At 41.5% G+C, this 26937-nt stretch overlaps 1 protein-coding gene and 1 long non-coding RNA gene across 20 annotated transcripts in view; one reads left to right on the forward strand and one right to left on the reverse strand.

Moving 5' to 3' along the window:
- Ptk2 (protein tyrosine kinase 2) overlaps positions 1 to 26937 on the reverse strand; it is a 205136-nt gene that overhangs the window by 94952 nt on the left and 83247 nt on the right. For all 19 annotated transcript variants that reach the window (XR_010052943.1, XR_005486550.2, NM_013081.2 and 16 more), the window contains 3 exons: positions 22512 to 22591; positions 22139 to 22201; positions 6056 to 6110 (listed from right to left, as the gene is read on the reverse strand). Coding sequence is in view for 17 of the 19 variants with exons in the window: in NM_013081.2 (NP_037213.1) it covers positions 6056 to 6110; positions 22139 to 22201; positions 22512 to 22591 (198 nt within the window). In the remaining 2 variants the exon portion in view is untranslated. The remainder of the gene's footprint in view (positions 1 to 6055; positions 6111 to 22138; positions 22202 to 22511; positions 22592 to 26937) is intronic.
- LOC134479923 (uncharacterized) lies at positions 6968 to 19230 on the forward strand. Its single transcript, XR_010053838.1, has 2 exons — positions 6968 to 17204; positions 17322 to 19230. It is a non-coding gene; the product is annotated as an uncharacterized LOC134479923 (long non-coding RNA).

The following is a 26937-nucleotide window of genomic DNA, read 5'->3' on the forward strand; positions in this document are numbered from 1 at the left end:
AATTCACAAACTTTGCCATGTGACCAGTTTGACAGGTATAGTTAGCAATAGAGGGCTTTATTTAACAGAAGCTTAAGGCAACAACAACATGCATATTAAACATATGGCACACTTCCATTAAACCATGTACCATGGGGGCATGTGGCCTAGAAGCAGAAAAGATGAAAAACACAGGCACTCACATGTTCTAATATCATTTCTGAAAGTGCACAAATAAGTAACTGTAAAAATCCCTTCTTATTGGATCTAAAAAGTAAAATTTCAAAGCACTATTCTTTAGAAAGATTGAAGACATTCAGCAATAAGAAGAATCTTCAAAATCATTCACTCAACATAATACAAAGTATGGTATATACTTTCACAACTATTCTATGTAGTCTATAAACAACTGTATGGAACTAGTTTAAGGAGGTTGAAATGCTATCTTATTGTTTGTGACACAGTCTTATTTTGTTATATAACAAAGAATAATCTGTAAGCACAGAACAGATGCTTTTAGAAAACAGTTCATTATGGTTCATACGCATGTATAGAGGGGAGGAAACCCACCACCTACAGTGTTTTACTTTGCATGGATAACCACTGGCTTCTACTCCTGTTATTCAAATACCTGGGAATGGGGCAAGGGCTTCCTAAGGACCAAGCTCCTTAACTTCAGTGTGTGAGACACCAGGGAAGCAAGGAAACAGTAACCCACATTGAAGTCTGAGGATAAAAGAGCAATGTAGGCCAAGCATAAACTTAGCTTCTACACTGCTAACACTGACTATACTTCCTTGGATAACTTTGAGTGAAGAAGTAGTATTTTCTGAAGTTGGTTTTGGCAGGGATAGCAACAGTAGGGAGAAAAAAAGTTGGAGGCATTCTACTAACTCAGGCAGGAACCAACAATGTATGTAGGTACAGAAGCAGAAAAGGAGTCATAGGTGGTCACAACACTCTTATTTAATTTTGGAAATTAAGATGCTACATGCAGGAAGTGGTATTAAACTAACAGGGCAAAAACTGGGGCGAACAATATGAAAGGCAAAGGCTGGATGAACATCAGATATTAAATCCAACTGGCTCATCATACAAGCTGTTGGAGCTGAGGGTCGAGGTAGACAGTGGCTATCTTAACCAAAAAATTAAGGTGGTTGTTCTTGTTGTTTGCTTGTTGCATGGTTTTAAGACCTTAATATGTGCCTAGGCTGGCTTTGAACTTGAGATCCTCCTACCTTAGCCTTCCAAGCACCCAGGTGATTGGTGTGAACCACTATGGCTGGTACAAAATCAAGTTTTCTCATGGTGTTCTAGGAAGCTATCCTATTGACTCAATTGGGAACAAGATAAATCCTTTTGAGATCTTTCAACATTTGTAATTTTGAAATTGGATTTCTGCTGTGAGTAATACAGTAATACATTAAGGTTTGACTGTTTTGACTTGCTATATAGGTTTAAGTCTACAACAGAGCTGTTAAAGATAATAGGCAGAACTTCTTCAGTCCTGTCCGTTGTACAATCAAGAAACAAACATGATTATGACAGGATTCACTGAATTTCCATCCAGACTGTATATATACTCATGTTGCTAGTCTCTTCAACTGATAGCCTGCTGGCCTCTTTATCACTCATGACCTTGATACCTCTGAGGAGGAATGATGAGAACTACAGAGTGCCTCTGACCTTGGGTCTACTAGTATTACTGGAGTAGTGATTTTAATCATGCATCTGAAATGTTAAGAGACTTTGCCTATGATTCTCAGTATCCAAGGCATGTGCAGACTTTTCTCTGTTCTTGGAAACATCACAGCTCAGTCAGGTTCTACCAGGATATAATAATGTTTCAACCATTCAATGTGGATGTTAACTATAAACAATCTTCTCGAAATTTAAATCTAAGACAAGTAAAACAATATGACTTTGAGAAAAAATATAGACATAGCTACTCAATATGGCTAACTCTAGAGCAAGCAGAAGCTCAGATTAGTATTTCTTATTGCAGTATTTCTTGAGATTGTTTCTGTAGGAGGGACTGTCTACACCTACTGTGTGTAACAGGTGGTGTACAGCTTATGGGAACAGCTTTACGGCAGTACCAGAGTTTAGAGAGGTCTGCTGGAGCTGTCAAGGGAATTTATGTAAAATGGGGAGAAATTCTGGACTAAGGCGATTGTCTCCCCTGATTAAAGCTATTTAAGAAACAAACAATCTTTAAATTTAAAAAGTAGAGTGATTTTCTTTTCAATAAAAAGGGCTGAGATATTTCAGTTGGTAAAGGAACTCATTGTGCTGGCTCGTTTTATGTCAACTCAACATGAGCTAAGTCATTTGAGAGAGGAAACCTGAACTGAGACAAATCTTTCATAAGATGAGGCTGTGGACAAGCCTATAAAGCATTTTTAGATCAGTGATTGATATAGAAGACCTAGCCCATTTGGGTGGTACCATCTTTAACTAGTAGTCCAAGATTCTATAAGAGAGCAGGCTGAGCAAACCATAAGGAGCAAGCAAGTAAGCAGCATCCCTCCATGACCTCTGGATCCAGGTTCCTTCCCAGGTTGAGTTACTGCCTTGGCTTCCCTCAATGGACTATCTCAGGATATACTAGCCAAATAAACTCATTCCTTCGCCAGTTGCTTTTGGCCATAGTGTTTCATCACAACAATAACGCTAACTAAGACTAACAACTGGAAAATTTGATGCCCAGGTCTCACACAGTAAAAGCTGAGAGCCAATCCCATAGGCTGTATTATGATTTTCATGTATGTTCTGTGGCATGCCCAAGTATGCACAAGCATTCGTTCATGTGTGCTAACATACACAAACACATGTATGTATGTATGTATGTATGTATGTATGTATGTATGTACATATACATACTAAGTAAATAAATGTAAAAAAATTTTTAAGAAAATGGTTCTCAAAACCTCCATAGTGGAACTGGTGGTGCATCTACAGGTAACTGTAGCTAAAAATTAGCTCTGCTTATAGCCCAAATGTCCAGTGGTATAAGAGCACAACTGCTCTGAGTGGCTTCCTATAAATACCTAAGTTCCTTAGCCAACCCAACCACCTAAGCATGACCAGTACCTCTCACATTTCCCTTGACCACTCTTTCTGCCTGTTTCTTGGCTTTCAATCTGTCTTGTTATCTTGTTCTCCTTATCACCTACTGTAAAAGCTACAAGCCTCTTGATCCAGCACTTAAGCCCACAGAGAGCACTGGCCATAGAGATCACATGCTGACCCTACTTTACTCAAATTGTAAACAGGACTGAGCCCTCACCACAGTGCCAGACCCAGCTCAAAATTCCAGAGAAAAGCAGGCTGGAGGACCTCTGACAAAAGAGGGCAAGAAGGATGGAGCTAGGAAAGCCTCAACAGTGCAGTGGCAGCAGCAGAGCAGGTGTCCTTCTCTCTGGACTCTTCTCCAGCTCTATTTATTTTTCAGGTAACTGTTCATTTTCCATTCAATAAGAACTATCAATTATGCTATAAACCTGGTGCTAGACAAATAAATACATTGTGTGAAAATATGAAGACAAGAAAAACAAACAAGTAAGTAGCTACAAAATTACAAATTCAGAAAGAAAAATAAGCCCCTTAGGTACTGAGTACGGTCTAGATAGGAGAGATGTTTTCCATTCATGCAAAGGCATAGAGAAGAGGGAGTCAAGAGCAGGAGAACCAGGATATAACCAGGTTCTACTGACCTTCCATCAGTATCTGCCTCACACAAGCACTCACCCACGGCCTGTACAGTATAATGGTTGTTTATAAACATAAAACAGGGTCTTGGACTCCCAAAGATAACAGTCATACTTGTGATGTGTTTTACACATGAAAATCTGAGGAGACAGCGTGTTTTCAAAAGTCACCAAAGCCATCATTTGAGAATCACTGATACATAAAACCAAGCCATTAAATGAATGCTGGCTAGAGCGTCTTCCAGCCAATAGCAATGTCAAGCTGTAAAGACTGTGGCTTACCCTGTCTCCATGTCTCTACAGTCCTCCTATTCCTGAGCTGTCTCAAGCTGAGGTAAGGGGCCTCTGACCCTTGCCTTTGTGGTCTTTCACTGAATGTTTCAGATAAAGTGAGGCTCTCCCTATTCCAGAAGGCTGCCAAGCCTCCCAAGGAACACAGCTACCATTTTCAAGCCCCTCACATAAAGTTGCAAACAATGATTAAAAGCTTTGTCCACTATCTTCCAAATCTATGTCAACTTGTAGAGGATGGCATCTTCTGTATTTGTACTCCCAGCTTCTGTCATACTTACAGGAGTGGGCTCTGTAACAGACAGGCACTGGAAAGAGTTAGATTACACACAACTTGTTTCTAGTACCTTACTAATACAACAGATATTTAATGGAAATTTTAAAGTACAGTAGCACCCTCAAATGGAGCCCCAAATATGAAAAAGGGTACACTTTCTTATCCTTTGCTGTAAGACCTGCTGCACTTGCAAAACTCCCTGCGTTTATTTTCCCTGTGATGTCATTTAGAACTGTGTGTGAAAGTAACCATGCTCTCAACTCCTTGAAGGGGGGAGGAAGAAAGACTCTAAGGTACCACAGTAATGGGCCAGAAAGTAGGCACCTAGGTGTAGATGTAGGGTTTTGTCACAGACTACACGAAAGAAATAGCACCAACACAGTGACCTGCCAGTCTATTAGCCAGCACTGACTGCATTCAGAGAACAGGGTCCAGCTTTACAATCAAGAAAAGAATCCTGTGCCAGTGAATCCCAACAACGCACTAAGAGACAGAGATGTAGTTCTTCGTCCTTCACCGTGCTTGGCATCATAGTAGACATGTTCTCATGCTATACACATCTCAAGAGCTCATCTTGTGAGAATGCAAACACTGACTCACTGGCTTCTCACAGACAGTATGTGTCAGCAGCTGGTTTGTCTATGTTACAGATGTGAAAACTGAGAAAGACTCAGTCATCTGTCCAAAGTCATGGTTGATTTACACTGAAGCCAGGACTCTTACAAGACAGTTTGGCTGTGAGGCCAATTTTCTGAACCAGAATACAACATTATTTAGCAAGCATGCTTTAGCCTGTGTGGGCCTCAGGTAATAGGGGGAAAAAATCTTTGTAATAATAAAAAACAAAAGCAATAATAGTTATTGTTTATGAATTGCTACCTGATAGGTATTATATTGAAATATACATATTTATCTGTTATATTTAACACCATCCCTACAGAAGACTTTGTTGCAGAAATAAGAGGTCATGCCTCACACTGTCAGGCTGGCAAATGGAACCCCTTCTTGGACCAAATCCTATGTTTTCCCTCTGTAACTTGGTATTTGGAGGTGTGTTCTGGATTGAATAGGAAACAGCACTCAGAACTCCTTTCTGTCTCCAAGGATAACCCTCCTAGAGTAAGATTACATGGAAGTTACTTCCAAAGTTGCCACCAGAAAAACCATACAGTAGTAATAGAGATTGACCATTAGACTGTGCACATGTAGAGTACAGCAATGGAAACATGCACATAGGAAACCATGACAGACACACAGAGAATGTAGCACTTATAACACACACACACACACACACACACACACACACACACACACACACACGCACAGAGGACCCAGTGGGTATGTATGCAGACAGACATGGAACACAGTGGTACACAGGGGACCCAGCAATGATAAATGCATACACAAAACAGAAACATACATACAAGGACACACACACAGGCATGCAGACACACTGCTCATGATTCACTATGACTCCTTAAAGTAGTATTCCTTTTCTTTTGTGTATCAAAATATTCAAGACTTTATGAACATTAGATACAGCACTACAGCATGAACTATTTCTAATTTTGTACTCAGGTATTTATTACAATAATCAAGTAAACCCATGGTTCCATGGACAATGGCTGAACCTGTGGAAATTTACTTGCCTGAAGTTAACAGACACAGTCAGCTTTCGCCATTTTAGCTTTACCATGTAAGAGGGACATGCACCATTTCACGTCTCAAAGGCAAGCTCAGGAGGAAGGGATACAGGCAGAGCGCCATGTCTGATTATGATAAAGCAGACTCTAATTACCTTGACGGAATCCAGTAAACTCTTGGGAAAAAATCGCTTTAAACCAACATCTTTCCTGAAATATAAAAAGAAGCATATTAACAAATGACAGCATCAGTCAGTAATAACATACTCAGAAGAAAGCAAAAGTAGTTCATTTATTCTCCTCTTTGTTCATGAAAGAACCAATTATAATCAAGCTCCAACCAATCAGCATATTCATGGAAAAGGATAAATAAATTACTTTGTAGCTATGCACAAAAACAGGATTATAATTCATTTCAATAGAAATCTTTACTTGTTTCCCTCTACTGATGAAATCCCTTTTGAAAAAGTCCCATTTGCCTTACTGCAAATGGCAGTGTGTAATGAAACTGTTCTTTCTCAGGTGTGGCATACAGATTATCCGTATACAGATTATAGTTCCTCCCAGGTAACTATTTTAGAGAAAGCAACTGGCCTAATTAAAAAATAAACTCTAGAACACAGTCCCAAGAATGGAGTTCTGTGAGGTGAATTCTGAGTGCTTGTTAGAAAATAAGACAGAGAGTCTTGTAATCTCAGTTTCTGAAAAAAAACACAAATTTGTCTTTGGAAAGTGCTTCTGTGCCCCTCCCAAGTGCAGCAGATAGGAGTGAGTTTACTTTAGACTATTTATTACAACTGGCCATTGCTTGTTTATAGCCCTCTATAGAAAAACCTCTGCCTACCACATGCAGCTTACTCTTGTGACTGGACACTTTAATCATGTGACTCGGAACCCTCACAGTATAACTTGTTTGATGCTCTATATAAAGTTGGCTATTACTTCAGACTTGAGTTTGTCTCATTTTTAGGGCTGGCTCTCCCAGGTGCACAACAGCTCTGAAGCAGTAAACAGTAAACCCTTTAAATTTATCTGAAATGATGATAGCTTCTTCTCCTTGATTTTTTTTTTTGGGGGGGGGGTTCCTCTATGTATCCCTGGCTGCCCTGGAACTCACTCTGTAGACCAGGCTGGCCTTGAACTCAGAGATCTGCTTCCCAAGCACTGGGATTAAAGGTGTGTGTTACCAGGGCCCAGCTTTCTTGACTTCGAAATTATTAACTCATTCCCTAATCACATTTCCTCTTCTCTACATCACAAAAATGGGAAAAGGAATAATAAATCAAGTGATTTGTTCTGGCTCAAAAACTAAATGTGTAGAAATGTCAGAAATCCCAACGATTTTGATTAAGTTAGGTTATAAACTCAAGTCTGCTATTATTATTAAAAACCTCAGAACACTTGGTCAAGAAATAGATTGGAAAAAATAGGTTGGGTTTGCATTTGAAATTTACCACCTACTTCCACCTACTTTGTGTGCTGGACTAGCAGTTTGTCCACTAGATGGCACTGTTTCCCAGGAAGATGAAATGTACAATTGAAGACAGGAGATCAGGAAATCATGGAAAGACAGAAAAGCACCAAGGACAAAAGCGAAGTTCTAATGTACAGGTATCTTTCTTCAGAGTTACAAGGTGCGGAAACTAACTAAATATGTAGTATCAATAAAAAGGAGATGTTTTACAATCACTTTTTAGTCAAAACCACAGAAATCATGTGGTTTGTATGGATAACCTTCCATCCAATTAAATTCATTAACCTATAACCTGAGCAGTAGTACCTAAACCAACTGACTCCTTATTAAGCCAATTTACCACCTACAAAGTTCACCTTTTTGACCCCTGGCATGCTGTTTTCTGGTTTTACCGACCAGGGAACCACTCCACAGCAACTTCGCCTCATGTCTTATGCCCAAACCCTATATAACTGTCCCATATGAAAATAAACATAACAGAATCATGGCTTTTACTGTATCTCTACTATATCAGTAGATACAAAAAGGTATGTGCTGAATGCATTTAAATCCATCTGATGAAAAACAAAACCACAGCAACAAAACAAACAAACTCAAAGGACAATTTGAAGACACTGCCAAATTGCAATTCCATAGCTCCTTCACTGCTTCACTGTTACTGTGGAGGACGGATGTACACAATAATAATAATAATAGGTCAATAATATCAGGTTATAGAGTGGGATTGCTCAACACTGAAGCAAATGGCTAAAAGTTCTGTTCCTGGTTTTATCAGCTCTACCTCCGTGCTCAAGAGTCTCACCAGTGGATAGGCCTACTGACTGGATAGAGCAGAGCAGACCCAGAACGTTTCCACCACCCTTGGACAGAGTGGCAAGGCACATAGCTGTGTCAAAGTGGTTGGTGACTACAAAACATTCATTACCCTTCCCACCCTGTGCACCTGAAGGCTCCTCAAAAAAGGACAGAGAGTAGTTACAATAATATTGAGAATGAACACAATTACCATGGGGACCAACCACATAAGCTCCAAGATTCCTCAAATAGAGAGCTATGGAGAGTCGGCCCACAGTACGGACACAGCATCGAGACAGAGCCCACAGAACTGTCTTTACCCCAGAGCCTTTTCCTGAAAGCAATCCCAAGTGTTTGACCCCTGAGGCAAAAAAGGTTCCTGTGACATGCCCTCTATTTTCAGATTATTTTCACTTAAGCAATAGGGAACTTGTACTCATCTGATTTCTCCTGAAAATTTGTTGGTCTTTTAAAAGGTTTCATGCCTTTTTTTTTTTTTTTTTGTAAAGACACTAATTATTTAGCTAACCTTAGTGCCACATTCATCAGCCTTCTTCCTAGGCCTTCCAAGAGCTGGAAAGATGGCTATGTGCCTGGCCTATAATTCCTCTTTCCCCAGGTGACATTCTCAAACAACTAACCTTTCGATGGTATGAAAAGTTCTAAAACCTAACAATACTTCAAACCAACCAATTTAGCACTTGGGATTTACAACCAGTGACACTTCCTCCAGAACTCTCTTTATGTCTGTCTACTCAGACTAAATGGTTCTAGCCTCTCTGCCTCTTGTCAATTTTGGAGACCTTTCACCTCTGTACTAACTGTCCTGTCCTTCAGCAGGCTTGCTCTTGCTTGGAAAGCTGTAGTCCCTACCTCCTCAACTCAATGCTTTGCCTTCCTCACTGACACCACATGGGCATCCAGAATGAAAGAGACAGAAAAGCAGTATGGGCAGGAGGACTCCTCTCCAGCCACATGTCCTTCAGTGCTCCAGAATCTGTGCTGCTATTTGAAGCCTCATTCTGCATGTGTATGTTCATGTCCACAACAAACCACAACATATAGGCCTTTTGAGCCCTACTTACACACTGAAGAGGAACTAAGTATGTAAGTGAAGAATCCTATGTCCATGTAAACTAATATGCTGCAGAGAGAGAAAAAGGCATTCTCCTCAGTGGTGCAGCCACTGGCAAGTTGACCATGTTCCTTCTGTAAGTAACTCCTTCCCCAAGTGTTTGTCCTTATCCTGACTGGTTAAATCCTCCCTCCCTTCAAATCAGCAAAGTAAGAGGTTAGGTGGTAGGGCTCTACCCTCGGTGATACCTCTTCAGGAGCAGAATTTTAGCAGTACATTACCACTTGGAGGATGACTCTTTTATCTAAGCCTGTGGCCTCCTGTGGCAGACTCTTGGGTCTCATTTTCAGAGTTTCATGGCAGTCTCATCTATTTCTATTAAGTTTGTCCATCGGGAATGTGAAGGAGTAGGTGAGGCTGCACCCTCACCGACAGAAGCCAGGCAGTGGTGGTGCACACCGTTGATCCCAGCACTGGAGAGGTAGAGGCAGGTGGATCTCCAGGTTCAAGTCCAGCCTAATCTACAGAGCTAGTTAAGGGACAGCCAGGGTTACACAAAGAAACCTTGTTTTGAAAAACCAACCACAAGTTCCCACACACACACAAAAGAAAAGGCGCCCCAGGTCTGTCATGCTTGGAATGACAAAAGGGAAAGTAATAAAATCTTTAGTTTGTTTATGGGAAGAAAAAAGAAAAGCAAACAAACCAGAAGTATTCAAATAATGTGGTCCTACAGTTAGATATTTATTTTATTACTCTAAACACAATCAAAATCTTTCTTTTGAAATGCAGTAAAATTGAGGGGTATTCTGTAAATTACCACATTTAAGCTTTCTTCTAGTAGACTACTAAACTACTAAAAGTATCTGACTACTAGACTACTAAAAGTATACAGACTATTTAATTACTTGTTTCCTTATGGAAGGAAAAACAAAGAGAGGCTCTTAAAGCCTCTTAATAAACAAGCGATATTCTGAATGTGAATTTTTTTCTGTACTGAAAAGTATGTAAATTGTAAATGGCTCCAAGCTATCCACTGGCCCTTGAATGGGAGGGAGGCTTACTGAGTACCTGCAAGCCAGGCATGGAAGACAGGAGTCAGAAGCATCTCCTTAGCTAATACTGTTCCTATGGCACAGACCAGTCTCTGCGGTATACATGGTGGAAGATAAGCACTAACAAGGTGTCTGTAAATATCTGAAGCACTGAGAAGATTCGTATCAAGTACAAAACATAAGACAGTTATGCAAAAGAAAAAAGGGGGAAATAAAACTCAACACATAATATGGTCACAGAGTCACTGAGAATGAAGGAAAAGATGGCACCCCGAGCCCAGACTTGCAGTGGGAATGGTAAGTAGTACCCAAACCCATGGGTCAACAGGGAAGATTACTATTACAACACAATGGGCAGGTCGGCACAATCCTTTAATCCCAGCACTCAGGAGACAGGCAGGTGGGTCTCTGTTAAGTTCCTGAACAACCAAGACTATACAATGAGTTTCTACAAGGTTTTGGGGGAAATACACCAAGAGGAACATTACAGATAACAGCATACATTTTCCAGTAAGACACCAACCTACAGAATTAAGAAGCATACTTTGTCCCAAAGTTCTGGAACATAAAAAATGAAGATAGCCTAAGCACTTGCGCAAGTGCACACACATCATATATTAAGTTAAAAGATCTGAAACAAAAGTTAAGAAATCTAGCTGTGTGAATAATATTTATAGGAGATACAGATAAAAAATTCTGGAGAGAAAATTCGCAAGAAATAAATGGAAAATACAAACCAGGGCTGGAGATATGGCTCAGCCTTTAAAGAAAAGGCTAACCTTGCAAAGGATTCAGGTTTGAACCTCAGCATACATACACATAAAGACTTGTAATCATCTAAGTGTCGTTTCAGAGGATCTAACACCCTCTTTTGATTTCTTCAGGCACCAAGCTTGTATAGGGTATACATACATCCATGCAGGCAAAACATTCATGCACATAAAATGAAATCTAAAACAGAAAATAGACTAAGACAAAAAAAATCAAAACTAAAAAAATTATTAGACATAGATCACTAAACAGAGTTTAACAACAACACCACCAACAACAAAATACACGTTCTGTTCATATGATTGAACAAGGAGCCTCCAAACAGAAGGCAAACATTAAAGACTCATGAAAGTAAATCAGCAAGGCCACCATGACAGTTGTATATTTTACTGTGCTTCTTTTAATGTTCTGTAAAGACACGATATCCAGGACATGCAGGTAAGAAGGCTGACTAGAAAGTAGGTGCATACATACATTTGCAAGTGTGTGCAGTAAGTACTGTACATGGAACCCAGGCCTTAGAAAGGGTTAGGCTCTACCTCTGATCTGGACCCTAGCCAAACATGAACTTTTTAAGCCAAGCTGAAAAAGTTATAAAAGTTGATGAAATTAAGCAAACAGAATATCATGTTAAGTGGAGATTGTATGGAGAAACAATTGACCTCAGGTCCTCTGAAGAGCAGCAAGTACTCAACCACCAAGCCATTTCTTTAGTTCCAATTTCAAGGGTTTTAAAACAAACACTTGCTGGGCAATGGTAGTAAGCCTTTAATACCAGAGCTCAGGAGGCAGAGGCAGGAAGGTCTCTTTGAATTCAAAGCCAGCCTGGTCTACAGAGTGAGTTCTAGGACAAACAGGAAGGGTTACATGAGGAAACCTTGTCTCAAATATAAATTTGTTTTCTTTAAAGATTTATTTTTTACCTATGTATGTATCTGTGTGGGTGTCTGCCTGAGTGTATCCTACAGGAACGTGGTCTCATGGAAACCATTAGAGGTGCCAGGTGCACTGGAGTTATATATAAGTGATTGTGAGGCCCTCCACCACTTGTTTTTAATTTTTTTTTCTATTCTTTTTTTTTTGGAGCTGGGGATCGAACCCAGGGCCTTGCACTTGCTAAGCAAGCATTCTACCACTGAGCCAAATCCCCAACCCTTGTTTTTAATTTTTATACACATTTAAGCACAGGTTAGTTGAGGGGGTGGTCATGAAGAAAGGGAATGGGAGGGGAGGAGAAAAGAAGGGGACGTAAGGAAGAGCAGACTTTAAATCCTGACTGCAGTTTTCCCTCTCCTCTTCTCCCAGTTTCTCCCCACCACCTTCCTTCTCCCCTAGACCCATTTCTCCATTTCTCTTAGGAAAATAACAGGCCTTCCTCCCAGGGATATCAATGGAGTATCATGTTGAAATCATATTAAAGCTGGACAAGACAACCAAGTAGGAGGAAAAGGGTTCTATAAACTAGGCAAAGAGTCAGAGATAACCCCTACTCACACTGTTTAGGTATCCCACAAGAACACTAAGCTACATAACCACAACATGTATGCAGAGGACCTAGCTCAGACCCAAACAGGATCCCTGGTTGTCAGTTCAGTCTCTGTTAAGCCCCTATAAGCCCTGGTTAGTTGATTCTGGGGTTCATTTTCTTGTGGTGTCCTTGAACCCTCTAGCTCCTACAAAGGATTAAGTTCTTTATTAAGACTGAGAAGATGTTATTGAAGGGTTAAAATTTCTAAAAGTTAGTCATGAACAAAGTCCAGACATGCCTGAGAGAATTTGAGATAGGGCTCACTGGCCCGACTATCAACTCCCAAGGACACTGGCCATCTGGAGCCACCCCCTCCCCTTCCTTCACTCCCTGAGGATGGGTCATCCCCCTGCTGCAGTGAGATGAGTTGCCCTGCCCACATTGCTGAGATGCTAGATTACACGTATGCTTTGTTGATGTAACTCCGTGCCAAAAGTAACTGTGCACCCTTTGTATTAGCCAATTATGTGTATTCACACGAAACCCCTGGTTTTCCCTATATAAGCTCCTGCCTAGAGAGGCTCGGGGCTTGACTCAATCTCCTGTGTGAGATACGTGTCAGCCCGAGATCTCGTAAATAAAACTGCCTCTTGTTGATTACATCAAGACCGGCTTCTCGTGTTTCCTGGGGGTACCTCAACCCGTGACTGGAGCGAGAGTCTCCCCAAGTCTGGGGGTCTTTCATTGGGGGCTCGTCCGGGATAGGAGCGTAACCCCCGGAGATCCAAATGCCTCTTGGAGGTACGTTAGTGTGAGTGCTGGAAAGCGGCCATTGTGTGAGTGTGAGAGTAGTGTGTGTGTGAATTAAGTCCTGTAGTCTGTGTTTTTCAGTACCGGTTTAAGGTCTTGGTGCACTGTCTGGGCAGAAGAAGACTCCCCACTCCGTTGTTTTTGAGTGCACTCGAGTGGATGGGCTTCCCACTCTGTTGTTTTTGAGTGTACTCGGGTGGAGGGCTTCCCACCCCGTTGTTGTTGAGTGCACTCGGGTGGATGGGCTTCCCACCCATTGTTTTTGAGTGCACTCGAGTGGATGGGCTTCCCACTCTGTGTTGTTTTTGAGCGCACTCGGGTGGATGGGCTTCCCACCCATTGTTTTTGAGTGCACTCGAGTGGATGGGCTTCCCACTCTGTGTTGTTTTTGAGCGCACTCGGGTGGATGGGCTTCCCACCCCGTTGTTTTTGAGTACACTCGGGTGGATGGGCTTCCCACCCCGTTGTTTTTGAGTTCACTCGGGTGGATGGGCTTCCCACCCCGTTGTTTTTAAGTACACTTGGGTAGATGGGCTTCCTACCCCGTATTTAAGTGTGCTTGGATGGAAGGGCTTCCCACCCCGGACAGACGCCTGTGAGTAGGTACTGGGTTTCTACTTCGAATAGCTGTTTTCTTTTTGTTCTTTTTTTAGATAGCGGAAGTGAGGACGCCCCAGCTCTGGGAGACGTCCCACGAGCCGACTTTTGTCGGGAGGACCCGGCAGGTGACAGTCAAAGAGATCTGACTGTGACTTGACTTCGGAGGTCGTGTTCGGCTGCCTATTTAAGTATAGGCATGGACAAGTGTGCTTAGATGTGTTAGTGTCTGTTGTCTGTATTCTGTTTCTGTGTTTGGTATCCCAGAAGCAGCTAAGGTTAAGCTGCAGTTTGGGCCAGGTACTGAAGGTACCAGGCATCTGTGGAAATTGGTTATAGGATGCTTTGTTTTGGGTCTTGTTTGTCTGGTTTGTTTTCTGTGGTATTGTCCAGTGTCTTTTTGGCTTTTGTTTCGTTTTTGGACTTGGACTGACAACTGTGTTTGAAATCTTGGACTGACGACTGTGTTTGAAATCATGAAACTGTTTGCTTTGTTTATCAAGGAGTTTTACTTGGTCCTCTTGGTGCTTAACTTAAAAGTTAAAAATAATTTGCTTGAGAGAAATTGTTTTCTGCCGGGGAGTTTTATCTTTCTCTCTTGAGCCTCCTCCCCAAGGAGAGCTGCCCCTCTCTTTACTCCCATTGTCCAGCCCAGCTGCTGTTAACCGTTGTGTATGAAGGACTCCAGGTTAGCGAGTGATCCGTCTGAAGCAGGCATTAACAAGAACCTGAAAGCTTTACCTTAGATCCTGAAGAAAAATTCTCCCTGTTGCTTAAACATTCACAGCTTCTAAGGAAGGGACAACACAGAGTAGGAAAATGTAGGGGCTGAGGGTGGTGAGCATACAGGCCTGCTAGCAAGCTACAGGCTGCGCGTGGGCAGCAGCGCAGCTCTGGCCAAGCCAGTGTAAGAGGAGTTTCAAGGTAAGGAGGCTGGCTGGGGTTGGCGCTTTGACAACAAAGATAGCGTAGAGTTGGTGGTTGTATTATGAGACTTTTGGCCCTGAAAAAAAAAAAAATTCCAGTTGCTGCCTTCAGTGGCCAGACCTTCAACACTTGCTCACAAAAGGAGAGTGTTCATTAAGAGAAGTTCTTTAAGGGAGCCTGCCTTATCTGCTGGCCCTATTCCAAGAGAGGAGTTGATCTCCAACATTAAGTAACCTTCCCTGTTAGTCATCATTGACATGGAGAGTGCCTTTGATCCTATCCCCACAGCGGCCAGTTCCTGCCCCTGTGGTCAAAATGCCCCAGGTTGGGGGGCAGAGAAGCCCCTAAAATAGTTTCAAAGAATCTGCAACAAACTGTGAAGAACTTTGTTTTGCCAGTCAAAATTTAGAATTCAGTCTTTGGCTGTGGCCAAGGTCAGGATTAATGTTTTCTTTTCCAAGGGCCTTTAACTCAGTGAGACAGCTTGGTAAAGGACTACTACTACAGTCCTGATAGCCCCAGGTGAACTGGTTACAATTCTTTTGTCAGCCACTTAGTATCTAACACCCAGGTTCTAACCCTCTCTCCATCCTTTTGTTATTAGTTCTCACTAGAAGCCTAGTGTCCTTCAGAGGCTGAGTTTATTGAGACAGAGCCACTGAGCTGACACTGAAGGGAGGTACTTCTTAAGTAAAATCTAAGTCCAGAGAGATAGTCGATAACAGATCAGCTGCCTCTCTGCTTGCCTTTCTGTTTCACAGGAACAAAGCTTGTGCTTATTTCTACAACGGCCTTTTTGTCCCAAGAAGGCCTCCTGGTTTAGCTGTGTGACTAAATGCTATTTGTCCTCTTCAGTGGACCTCTATTCTCAAGATTCCCTTGTTTTCTCACCATCCCATTTGAGATGCTTGTTAGTAACTGTTACAGGTCTTCTTTACCACCGAGGAAAGACGGAATCCTACTAGAGGCCAGAAAAAAAAATGTTCCAGACATGGATGGAAGGCCCTCACTTCTGCCTGTTGACTTCAAAACGCCTAAAGGTAGGGAGTGCCAGGTCTGCCGCCAGGCTCCAAGGGTGGGTCTCAGAGGGGCTAGAAAATGCCCCACCAATTTGGCTAAAGTAAGAAAAACATATAAAGAAAAAGTTACAGAAACTTGAAGGGTTAAGCTAAGTCACTGAGAGAGTTGTTGTAAGTTGCAGAGAAAATAAGGTTGATATATGGTTCAGGGTCGGTGCACAAAAGTAGACAGCAACTAATAGCTGTAGAAGAAGATACAGACAGAGAGACTGAGGAAGAGAAAGAGACAAGAGAGGAACATATACTGGCCACAGTAGTTAGGGAACCTAGGAAGATAGTACCTGGCAACAGAAGAGAATTCCTGGCTAAAGATCGGTGTGCCTAATATGAAGAAAAAGGACACTGGGTCAGGGACTGCCCAAGAAAGAACAAGAGGGGCCACTGGAGAGCTTCTTGGTCCTAGAGTGCTGGCTATGTACAGAGATAGAAGGGAAGTGTGGATACAGGGACCCAATGCTCTGTGCTCCTATGCCCCCCCCCCCAGTGGGTCAATATCCAAAGACCTTGAGTGCAAGGGGCTACTGACAACGAACAATACTCATGGACTGCCCGAAGAACAGTGGACCTTGGCGTGGGCCGGGTAACCCACCCACTAGTTCATGGTCATCCCTGACTGCCCCTATCCCTTGCTCATGAGAAAATTGCTCTCCAAAATGGCTTGTGTGGGCTAAAATGGCTGGGTGAGGCCATGTGTATGCATATCTACAGACTGTGTATGTGGAGCTTAAGACCTGTCTCAGTGCACCAGTACCTGATGCTGGGAGATGTGTGTGTGTGGCTTAGTGCCGTTCTGCCTGGAACACATCATTCCTGCTAGCCGGGCTCTGACAATTATCACCCAATCCAGGACTTAAACTGCGGTAGAGTGGCTGATGTTTTGCCTTTAAATAAAATGTCCCAGAGGATGGGATCACTGATCAGCTGACATGGACTAGATTCTCCACCTGTTGGGGGCAATCTGGTCACCTTGCTGCCCAATCCTGACCTGGAGCCACCACAGCACAAGTGTCAAGCACTGGCAGAAGCCCATGGGTGGAGGAAAGACCTCTGTGACTGGCTGATTGACCCCTGCTGAAAGCCGAAGACCTTGTCCACAGACGGGAACAGTTCTCTTCATGAAGGTCAGAGATAAGTGGGTGCTGCCATGGTGGACAACACAGTGTCATCTGGGATGGCTGAACTTCTACCCCCCAGCACATCAGCGCTGCAGATGCCTTTACCATCTCTTGGATGCCCTGGTGAAGCCAACAACTGTGAGTACTATTCGTTGCTCAGGATATCAGAAGGAAGAGATTCAGTGGCATAGGACAGTAACAAAGCAGATAAAGTGGCTCAGAAAATGGCTATGCAGGAGCCTATCCTGGTTACAGGCCTACAAGAGACAGCCACTGGGAACTGGGATTGGACTAAGAGACGGCCTCTACAATCATCAAGAAGATACTGGAAGAAATCTTTCCCTCGATTTGGAATGCCCAAGGTAATCTGGTCAGACAATGGCCCTACTTTCGTTGCCAAGGTAAGCCAGGGTGTGGCCAAGTATTTAGAGGTTGATTGAAAATTACATTATATTTACAGACCTCAAAGTTCAGGACAGGTAGAGTAAATAAATAAAACTCTAAAAGAGACCCTGACCAAATTAAATTGACCATGGAGACTGGCGCAGACTGGGTGACACTCCTTCCCTCTCGCTCTCTTCAGAGCAAGAAATATCCCTTCCAGATTCAGCTTTACCCCCTTTGAGATCTTATATGGGGCCTCAGATCCTCTGACTGTATTAGATGATGTTACTGAACCAACATGTCATAGTAATAATGATTTATGTGTCAGGCTAAAAGACCTACAGGTGATACAGAAAGAAATCTGCTCACAGCTGGCAGCAGCCTATGCCCCAGGGACCTCCGAGACATCTCATCCGTTCCAGGTCGGAGACTGTAGGTACATACAATGACACGGAGCCCAGACACTCGAGCCTTGCTGGAAAGGACCGTACCTGATGCTGCTGACCACCCTGACAGCCGTCAATTCTCAGCCCTCACCAGCCGCATACTAGCCGTTGGGGCTGAGAGCTGGGACCTAGAGGGACACTCAGATCTTCAAAAAGCTCCCTAGACTTACACATCAGATAAGTGACTGGGAGGTTGTTATAATGCTCACTTGAGGAGTGTGCTTTAGAAACAAGAATTTCATGTTTGCCCTGGGTTCCATCGAGAAAAATATAGAGATAGGCTTGATTTCTATTACAAATGATGTAACATTACATATGTTAATACTCCTAACACTTCTTGGGACTGTGCCTCAGGGACCATAAGTTTAAAAGTTCTAAGATAGTCATGACCTTGGTATATAGGTTTAGATAGTGTTCAGATTGGAATCCTAAAGACTTTTTAGCTGACCTCCAAGAATACCTAACCTCCCTCTCAGAGGTAGTCCTTCAAAATAGAAGATTAGACCTGATATTCCTTAAAGAAAGAATGTGCTGCTTTGAGAGAAGAATGTTGTTTTTACCTCGATCACTCCGGGACCATTAAAGATTCTATGGCTAAACTTAGGGAGAGGTTGGACAAGAGACGACGAGAACGAGAAACCACTGATAACTGGTTTCAAAGCTGGTTCGATAGGTCCCCATGGCTTACCACCCTGCTGTCAGCTTTAGCTGGTCCCTTGATTATCCTCCTCCTTTTGCTCACTGTTGGGCCCTACATCATTAACCGCCTTTTTGCTTTTATTAGGGAACGGATTAGTGCTATACAAGTCCTTATGTTGAGACAACAGTATCGGGCTGTACGGAGTGAAGAGCCACTAGACGCTAGATTCATCATGGAGTCCTAAGATTAGGACTATTCACAAGGAGTAGAGGGGAATGAAGGGTTAAAATTTCTAAAAGTTAGTCATGAACAAAGTCCAGACATGCCTGAGAGAATTTGAGATAGGGCTCACTGGCCCGACTATCAACTCCCAAGGACACTGGCCATCTGGAGCCACCCCCTCCCCTTCCTTCACTCCCTGAGGATGGGTCATCCCCCTGCTGCAGTGAGATGAGTTGCCCTGCCCACATTGCTGAGATGCTAGATTACACGTATGCTTTGTTGATGTAACTCCGTGCCAAAAGTAACTGTGCACCCTTTGTATTAGCCAATTATGTGTATTCACACGAAACCCCTGGTTTTCCCTATATAAGCTCCTGCCTAGAGAGGCTCGGGGCTTGACTCAATCTCCTGTGTGAGATACGTGTCAGCCCGAGATCTCGTAAATAAAACTGCCTCTTGTTGATTACATCAAGACCGGCTTCTCGTGTTTCCTGGGGGTACCTCAACCCGTGACTGGAGCGAGAGTCTCCCCAAGTCTGGGGGTCTTTCATTATGGGATATGAAGCTTCCTGCCCCACTTAAAAATGTAACTTAAACTTTCTCTAACTAGAACATTTTGTTACCTTTGAAAACAAACTAACCCATTCAAAGGTGCTCCAAATTAACCCAACTGATAACACTTATACTCTGTTAGTCATTTTGGCCAGTGTTCTTTGGAAGACCTCTACAGTTTGGTTTCATGCTGGCAGATCATCGTCTTTCCTCTTCACAGTATTGATTAGAGTCAAATTCACACTCAGTGCTGCAATCAGGAAACCCAATTCTCTGCTAATACCAACATGGAAGCACCCACATGACCACTACTGTATACAGCAAAGGGCTTCTGACCAAGCAGAAGAAGAAGAGCTATGCACCCACATGACCACTACTGTATACAGCAAAGGGCTTCTGACCAAGCAGAAGAAGAAGAGCTATGCACCCACATGACCACTACTGTATACAGCAAAGGGCTTCTGACCAAGCAGAAGAAGAGCTATGCACCCACATGACCACTACTGTATACAGCAAAGGGCTTCTGACCAAGCAGAAGAAGAGCTATGCCTGGAGCCAGGTGCTCTGCACATGGAACCGCTCAGCTATCACCAATCCTTTGAAAAGAGAAATGACATCATACAAATCACACAACTGCAAAGTCACTGTGACAGAAGTGCAAAAGCTTTGGTATTTGTAAGTGAAGCACATAAAAAAGAGCCAAGCAAAGTTATAGTCACAGGATATAAGACCCTTTCTCGCAGTAGCCACCGTGTTTATCTATGCAATCGCTACACGTATGTACCAACTGACCACTCCAGATACAAACTGATCTCTACAGATTAGGTCATGCAGGTGTTCAGCCATGTCTTCTAAGAAGGATCTGATTTATACATTTGCTCTGTCTCTTCCTCCTCTGTTCCAGTAGTAAAAACCACAAGCTCTGACCTTTGTAAAGGAATCTCACATTCCATTTTTCTGATTTCTCATACACACACACACACACACACACACACACACACACACACACACACACAGGAATTTTGAAGGCACTAGGAAAGACCCCAATCCTTCCTCTTTGGTTAATTTATTATCCTGCTATCTGACTTTCTGTCATTTCTAGAAACCAACTTTACATCAACAATACTGCAAAACTTGCCTCATTTCTAACTTAGGAACTGGAACCTAAAACTTTCTCCAACTAATTCACCCAGATGAATACCTGTAATCCTAGTACTTGGGACTGAAGGCAAGAGGATCCAGTGTTCAAGGATAGCAGGCTAAATGAAAACCCGTCTCATACAACCACCACCACCAAAAACAAAACAAACAAAAAACAAAACTGTACTGATAAGCAACCTTCGATAATTTCTCTGATTCTAGCAATCTGAATTTTAAGCACTAAGGAGACTTTTAAGGCTAAAGAATATATCTATTTTAAATTAAAAACAAAATAAAGAACAACAACAACAACAACAGACAAACCACAGTGAACGGAGACCTAAACTATCTAAGGAAGGGCAGTAAAAATTCTACTGAAAATTACCTTTGTACTCACCTCATCAATTACTGGATACAATGCATGTGACATACCTTTATAAACACTTTTTGTCTGCTAGGCCTATACTGTCATGAACCAAATGCAAGATGTCTTAAATTCAGAAAGTAGAAGCTGCACTAGCTTTGGGCACTTTGAAACATGATGGGCAGACTGGACCAGCAGAGGCTATAGCCAAAATAACTCTAAAGTATTGACAACTAACCGTAACTGTTTTCCAAAATACTTTCACTTTCCTTTTTCTGTAACCATATCTGCCATGACAGCTCCTATTTTCAGGATGGGGGAATGCAAAATTATCATACTATAAAAGTATTTGGACTGACCTAGAACGTCTAAATAAAATCTAAAACCATTTATAGTCTTCATTACAACAGATGATCTTTGAGTAAACTTTGATGTTATATTAGCACATCTCTCAAAATACCACAAAGTTTCAATAACGGGCTAGAGAGATGGCTCAGTGGTTAAGAGCACTGGCTTCCAGAGGTCCTGAGTTCAAATCCCAGCACCCACATGGTGGCTCACAGCCATCTGTAATGGGATCTGATGCCCTCTTCTGGTGTGTCTGAAGACAGATACAGTGTACACACATAAAATAAATTCTTTTTAAAAAAAAACACCTTCAATAACAATACAGATGGAAACTAAAGTGGTAAATAATAGTAAAATGGAGCTTCACTCGGATAAAATAAATATTAGCTATTTGGCTCAATTAATTATCAACACGATGAAGTACAGAATTTTTATCAAGACTCTTTTATCAAGGTCCAATTTCCCTTACACATACTGAAAACAATGAAACACACAGATAAATATGCAAACTAGTATCATTACTAGAAATTGTTTTATGGCCTACATTCTCTGATACATGAGTAGCAATTAACTCTCATTTCTCCATTGGTTAAAAAAGAATCCTTAATTCATCTGCAGAGAAAATGAATAATTAACCAATTTATGGGCAACTCTGAATTTCAATGTAAAACAGAAGCAAAGTATCATCTCAGTGAAATTTAATATATACTTTTTAAAAACCAAATATGTATTTATGTATGTGTAGACATATTTATGCTGTTAGGTCACACATATTATTAGCTATGAGACATTCAACATTACATTTAAATGTTTGTGAAAAAAATTAAGGCCATCAGTATTTTTATTTCTTAAAAGCTTTTTCTCTCTAAATAAAAGCTGAGACGCCCATTACCTCGGACAATTTCTAAGTAGAGATGAACTAAGGAAGCACACTCAGAGTCTGCATGGAAGCTCACATGCGCTGTGCAGTACTTACTCTAACACTTCATAGTTGGACTTCTTCTCTAGGGCGTTGCCCCTCATCTCCCAGTAGGATCGCCTGAAATCAGGAAGCACATACACTGATATGTGTATAAAAGGAATCATTAGGCTGTAATGAGAAACAACTAGGGAAGACAGATCTAATAAATAATGTGGATCCTCTCACAGTTTAATCATGAATTTATTAGTAACTTTTTTTTTTTGGTTCTTTTTTTTTTTTCGGAGCTGGGGACCGAACCCAGGGCCTTGCGCTTCCTAGGCAAGCGCTCTACCACTGAGCTAAATCCCCAACCCTATTAGTAACTTTATAAGGAAGAAAATACCCTAAGATTAAACAAACACAAAAACTATGTAACATTACCACCTACCTAATTTCCAAACAACCCAACTTCAAAGCTATGTCTTGGTCTACTTGATCAGCTATTTCTAGCATGTAGTCACTCTTCACCTGAAATAAAGGAATAGGAGAGAGGAATGTTTGCAATATGATCAATCCCTAAATGTTTGCTGAATGCTTTTTACATATTTATTCACATTCTGTTAATAATTATATTGAATTTTAGATATAAAATAAATAATACCAAAAAATAATTAAAAATCGAAGTCTTTTATGCACATCCATGCTCCACAGAAGTGTGGGGATCAGAGGAAAACTTTGTGGAGTTGGTTCCCTCCTTCCACCTTACCTGGGTTCCAGCCATTAAATTCAGGTTGCCAGGCTTCTGTGGCAAGCATGCACCTTATACCAATACAGGCTTGTACAGTCTAAGACTGCTTAACCTGTGTGTGGCTTTGAAGTCACAACAATGTTCTGCTGCTTCACGGTCTTCCCACTCAGCCCAAAGCAGAAATGAGCAGCAGGAGTTGCATTTCTACTAAACTACAGGACAATTTTTCTTTGAGTAATAAATCCAGTTCTCAAAGCATTTGGGGACCTTAGAGCAAGAGCCACAAAAACTCATGTTCTTCAAAACCCAATGTGCAACCTCATAGTCCCCACCAAAGTGCCACTTTGTTATTACATTAATCTGAGAAGGAATACACCTGAAGTCTCACATAAAACAGCAATGATGACAACTCTGGCAATAAACATATTCAATTAAAAACAGATGGAGCCAGATTTAGTGACACAATCCTGCCATCCCACAGTGAGTCTTTGTCTCAAAACACAAAAAGCAGACCAGTAAGATGGCTGAGCAAATACAAGGGCCTGCTGCACAGAGCTGATTACTTGACTTTGATCCTAGGAACCCAGAATGGAGAGAAAAAGGGATCCTGAAAGTTGTATTCTGACTTCCACATGCACATGTGGCACATGATGTCCACAGTCACACATATAAACCATACACGTGCAAATAATAATTCTGTCTCTGTCTCTCTGTCTCCCCCCACACACACACACGCATGAATGACACCAGTTTGTCTGAATACCAGTCAGCATGAAAGCAATCTGCAAAGCTGAAACATTCACAATTTCCTCATAGATTTGAATTAGGAGACAAAAATCTGCAGTTGATTTTGAAGACGGGGCATGCACTCTGAACCTAGAGTGGAACATTGTTTGCCCTTCCTCACCACACATCTCTATAGCCAAAATCTACATGCAGTTACATCATGAGTGACATCAAGAGAAATACTTGCCAAAATTGGTTTCTTGTCTTGCTATACACCTACCTTATTTTTGTCCTTAACTTTGTTTCTTGGTCTTCAAAGCCTAAAATATTCGCTTTCTGGCTCTTTGTAGAAAAAGTATGTTGACTACTGCCAAAGAAAAGCTTCCAAATTTTCAACTATTATCTCCTAGGCTACTAGCTTCTAGTTCAAAGATTTTGAGCCCATTTGTCACACAGCCCTCGTTAAGATCTTTCCTTGCAAAAAACCCCAATGTCCCATGTCTGCCACTGCTTATCTATTTACTTAATTGCTTGGAGAAGGTAACTTGTATTGAACACAAATGCCCTTTATCTATACTTACTGATGAGCAGCTGGTATAAAACAGTCTAAGTTTCATGTAAACTTGTGACTCCCATATAGACTTCCTATTTTCTTAGAGGGAGGAAGTCCTTAGTGTCTTTCAATCACCCAGGACAGGGTTTCAGGGCAGGTACCACTGCAGACTTTCAATACCATATTGGTGTTAAACAGAGCATTAACCAACTGCCCAGAGGGTCAATTACTGCAATTTCTAAACACTTTTCAGAGACAGGAAAAATCAATCTAGTTAAACCCAAATGTTTATTTAGTTGCAAAAAAGAGACAATGATAACAATCTTCAGGGAAAACAATCTCACATATGAAAGTTTTACTCCAAAATTATATAAGGCTTTTCTTCAGTGCAGTTAGTTCATAGGCTAAAGCTTGTGGTCTGAAAACACCTTATTCTTTAAATAACTAATGGACTTTGTGCATTATTTTTCTACTGCTACCCAATTAGTGTCACAGCACTGCTAGTATTCTCGGTAGCCTCTGAGCCCCGTCACGTCCTGAGGTTGTACTCTAAGACTCAGGGCTCCTCACCGTCACTGTTCGCTTCCATTATTAATCATTTTAAAACTAAGACTCTCCTATTAATTCCAGAAGAACTGTTTTTATTTGTGAGATAAACCAGATTGATTAAGCATTTCATTATATATACCTTTACAGCCATATATCACATAACAGTTCAGGCAATAAAATGACCACAAAAACAATGTTCCTTAAGACCCGTCTGATGATGTAGCTATCTTAGTTTATGAAAGTACCCTGTGATATTTGCACAGTGACAAAACTTCCCAAAAATGCATTTCTCAGAATATATCCCCATTGGTAGTTTATACCATACTTCAAATATAAAAATATATATACACAAATATATAAAAATATACATAAATATATATATACACTCACATGTATGTGCGCATGCACACACACACACACACACACACACACACACACACACACACACACACACCTATTCATTCTCACACTGAGCCAATCTGGTAAAATGTTTCATTCAGTCTGGACACCAGCATCCTTACAATCCCACCTTACTGCCTCAGAGAAAGCCTGAAGGTTACAGATGATTACAGAAGAATCACTATTACAGGAGAATCTACTAGTAGTCAGGTCCTAGGGCTAGTGTTTTATATAAATCACTACTGATCCAGGTAATTATTCAGGGCAAGGTTTAACAGTCCTATTTTATATACAAAATCTCCAAAACTCAGACTTTGATTGCACTTTCATTTTCTTGTGCATTTGCACAATGCACCTGGGACTCTGGCAAACACTAGCAATCCACTTAGGAAAGGGGGTGACTGCAACATAATAACACTGGTTACCTTTATTTCTTTTAAAGCATATACTTGTTGTACTGTCGTAAGAGTAGGTAAAAATGTAACAAGATAGTTCCCTGGACTTCCTAAAGGTATGTCACATGACTTAACAATTCTTTTTAAGTAAGAGGAGGGGGTAAATAAGTGAATTGCAGACAAGTGTAACAACGGACTGGAAAGGTCCCAGAAACACAGAGATGATGTATCTTCGTAGAGCACCAGTTCACATGTGCTGTGTGGTTAGCAAACAGCAAAGCTTGGTCTTCAGTGGCCTGACCCTCTCTCCAGTCACAACATTCAAAACGAATAGCAGGCCCATGGCAAAGCCTTCTAAACTCTCAGAAATCAGACATGGCATTGCAGATTTTGGAGTTTGCCCTGCTAGGTGTGTCCATCTTGCATAGTTCCAGTTCTTCATCACTATGTCCTGACCTCCCTCCTTTTGGAATGGTGATGCATATTCTGTGTCATTGTAGGCTGGAAATATGTCATTTGCTTTATAATTTTACAAGGAGTTACCTTGAGACTTAGAAGAGACTTTGGATGAGCTTTTAAAATGTGTTGACACTGAAGACTATGGAGACTTATGAAGTTAAACGAAACACATTTTGCATTATGATATGGCTATAAGCCTAAAAGGGTCAGGGAGTAGAATTTGACAGTCTTAATGAGAATGGCCTCTATTGACTCATTATATTTGAATTCTTGGCTCCCCAGGTTGTGGAATTGTTTGGTGAGGATTAGGAAGTGTGGCCTTGTTGGAGTAGGTTTGTCACTGGGGGTGAGCTTTAAAGTTTCAAAGCCCACACCATTCCCAATTAGCTCTCTCTGACTTGTGTTTGTGGATCAAGATACAAGTTCCCAGCTACTGTTCCAGAGCCAGGCTACTTGCTTGCTACCATGTAACCCACTATGATGGTCATGATCATAGAGTTATCCTCTAAAACTGTGAGCCCCAAATAAAGTCTTCGTCTATATCTTGGTCATGGTGTCTTAATGACAGTAAAAGAAAAGTAATTAAGACAGGCCACAAGTAATTGCCTTTGGTTTCCTTTTTTCCCCGAAGAGAGGTCTCACATTCTCATTTTGCATTATTATGAAATTTAGAGCCAAAAACTATTCAAGTTCACTGACAGGGATCACTACAGGACAAACTACTGATTCAAGCACGATCACAGAACAGCGGTCATGGCTGACTGTCCACATAGAGAAGAAGCGTCTTTTTGTTGTTGTTGTGGTGGTGGTGGTGGTGGTTTGTTTTATTTTTCAAAACAGAGTCTTTCTATAGCCCTTGCTGACATGGCCAAAATGGATAAATGTCAAATAGGCTGGCCTTGAACTCACTGAAATCCGTCTGCCTCTACTTCCTGAGTTCTGAGACTAAAAGCATGACTGGCCAGAACAAGTATCATTTAAGCCTTGCCTAAGAAAAATTCAAGAAGTATTAAAAAAAAAAAAAACAAAAAAACCCCAAAAAAAC

This window comes from Rattus norvegicus, chromosome 7, assembly GCF_036323735.1.
Source record: "Rattus norvegicus strain BN/NHsdMcwi chromosome 7, GRCr8, whole genome shotgun sequence".
Lineage (NCBI taxonomy): Eukaryota > Metazoa > Chordata > Mammalia > Rodentia > Muridae > Rattus > Rattus norvegicus.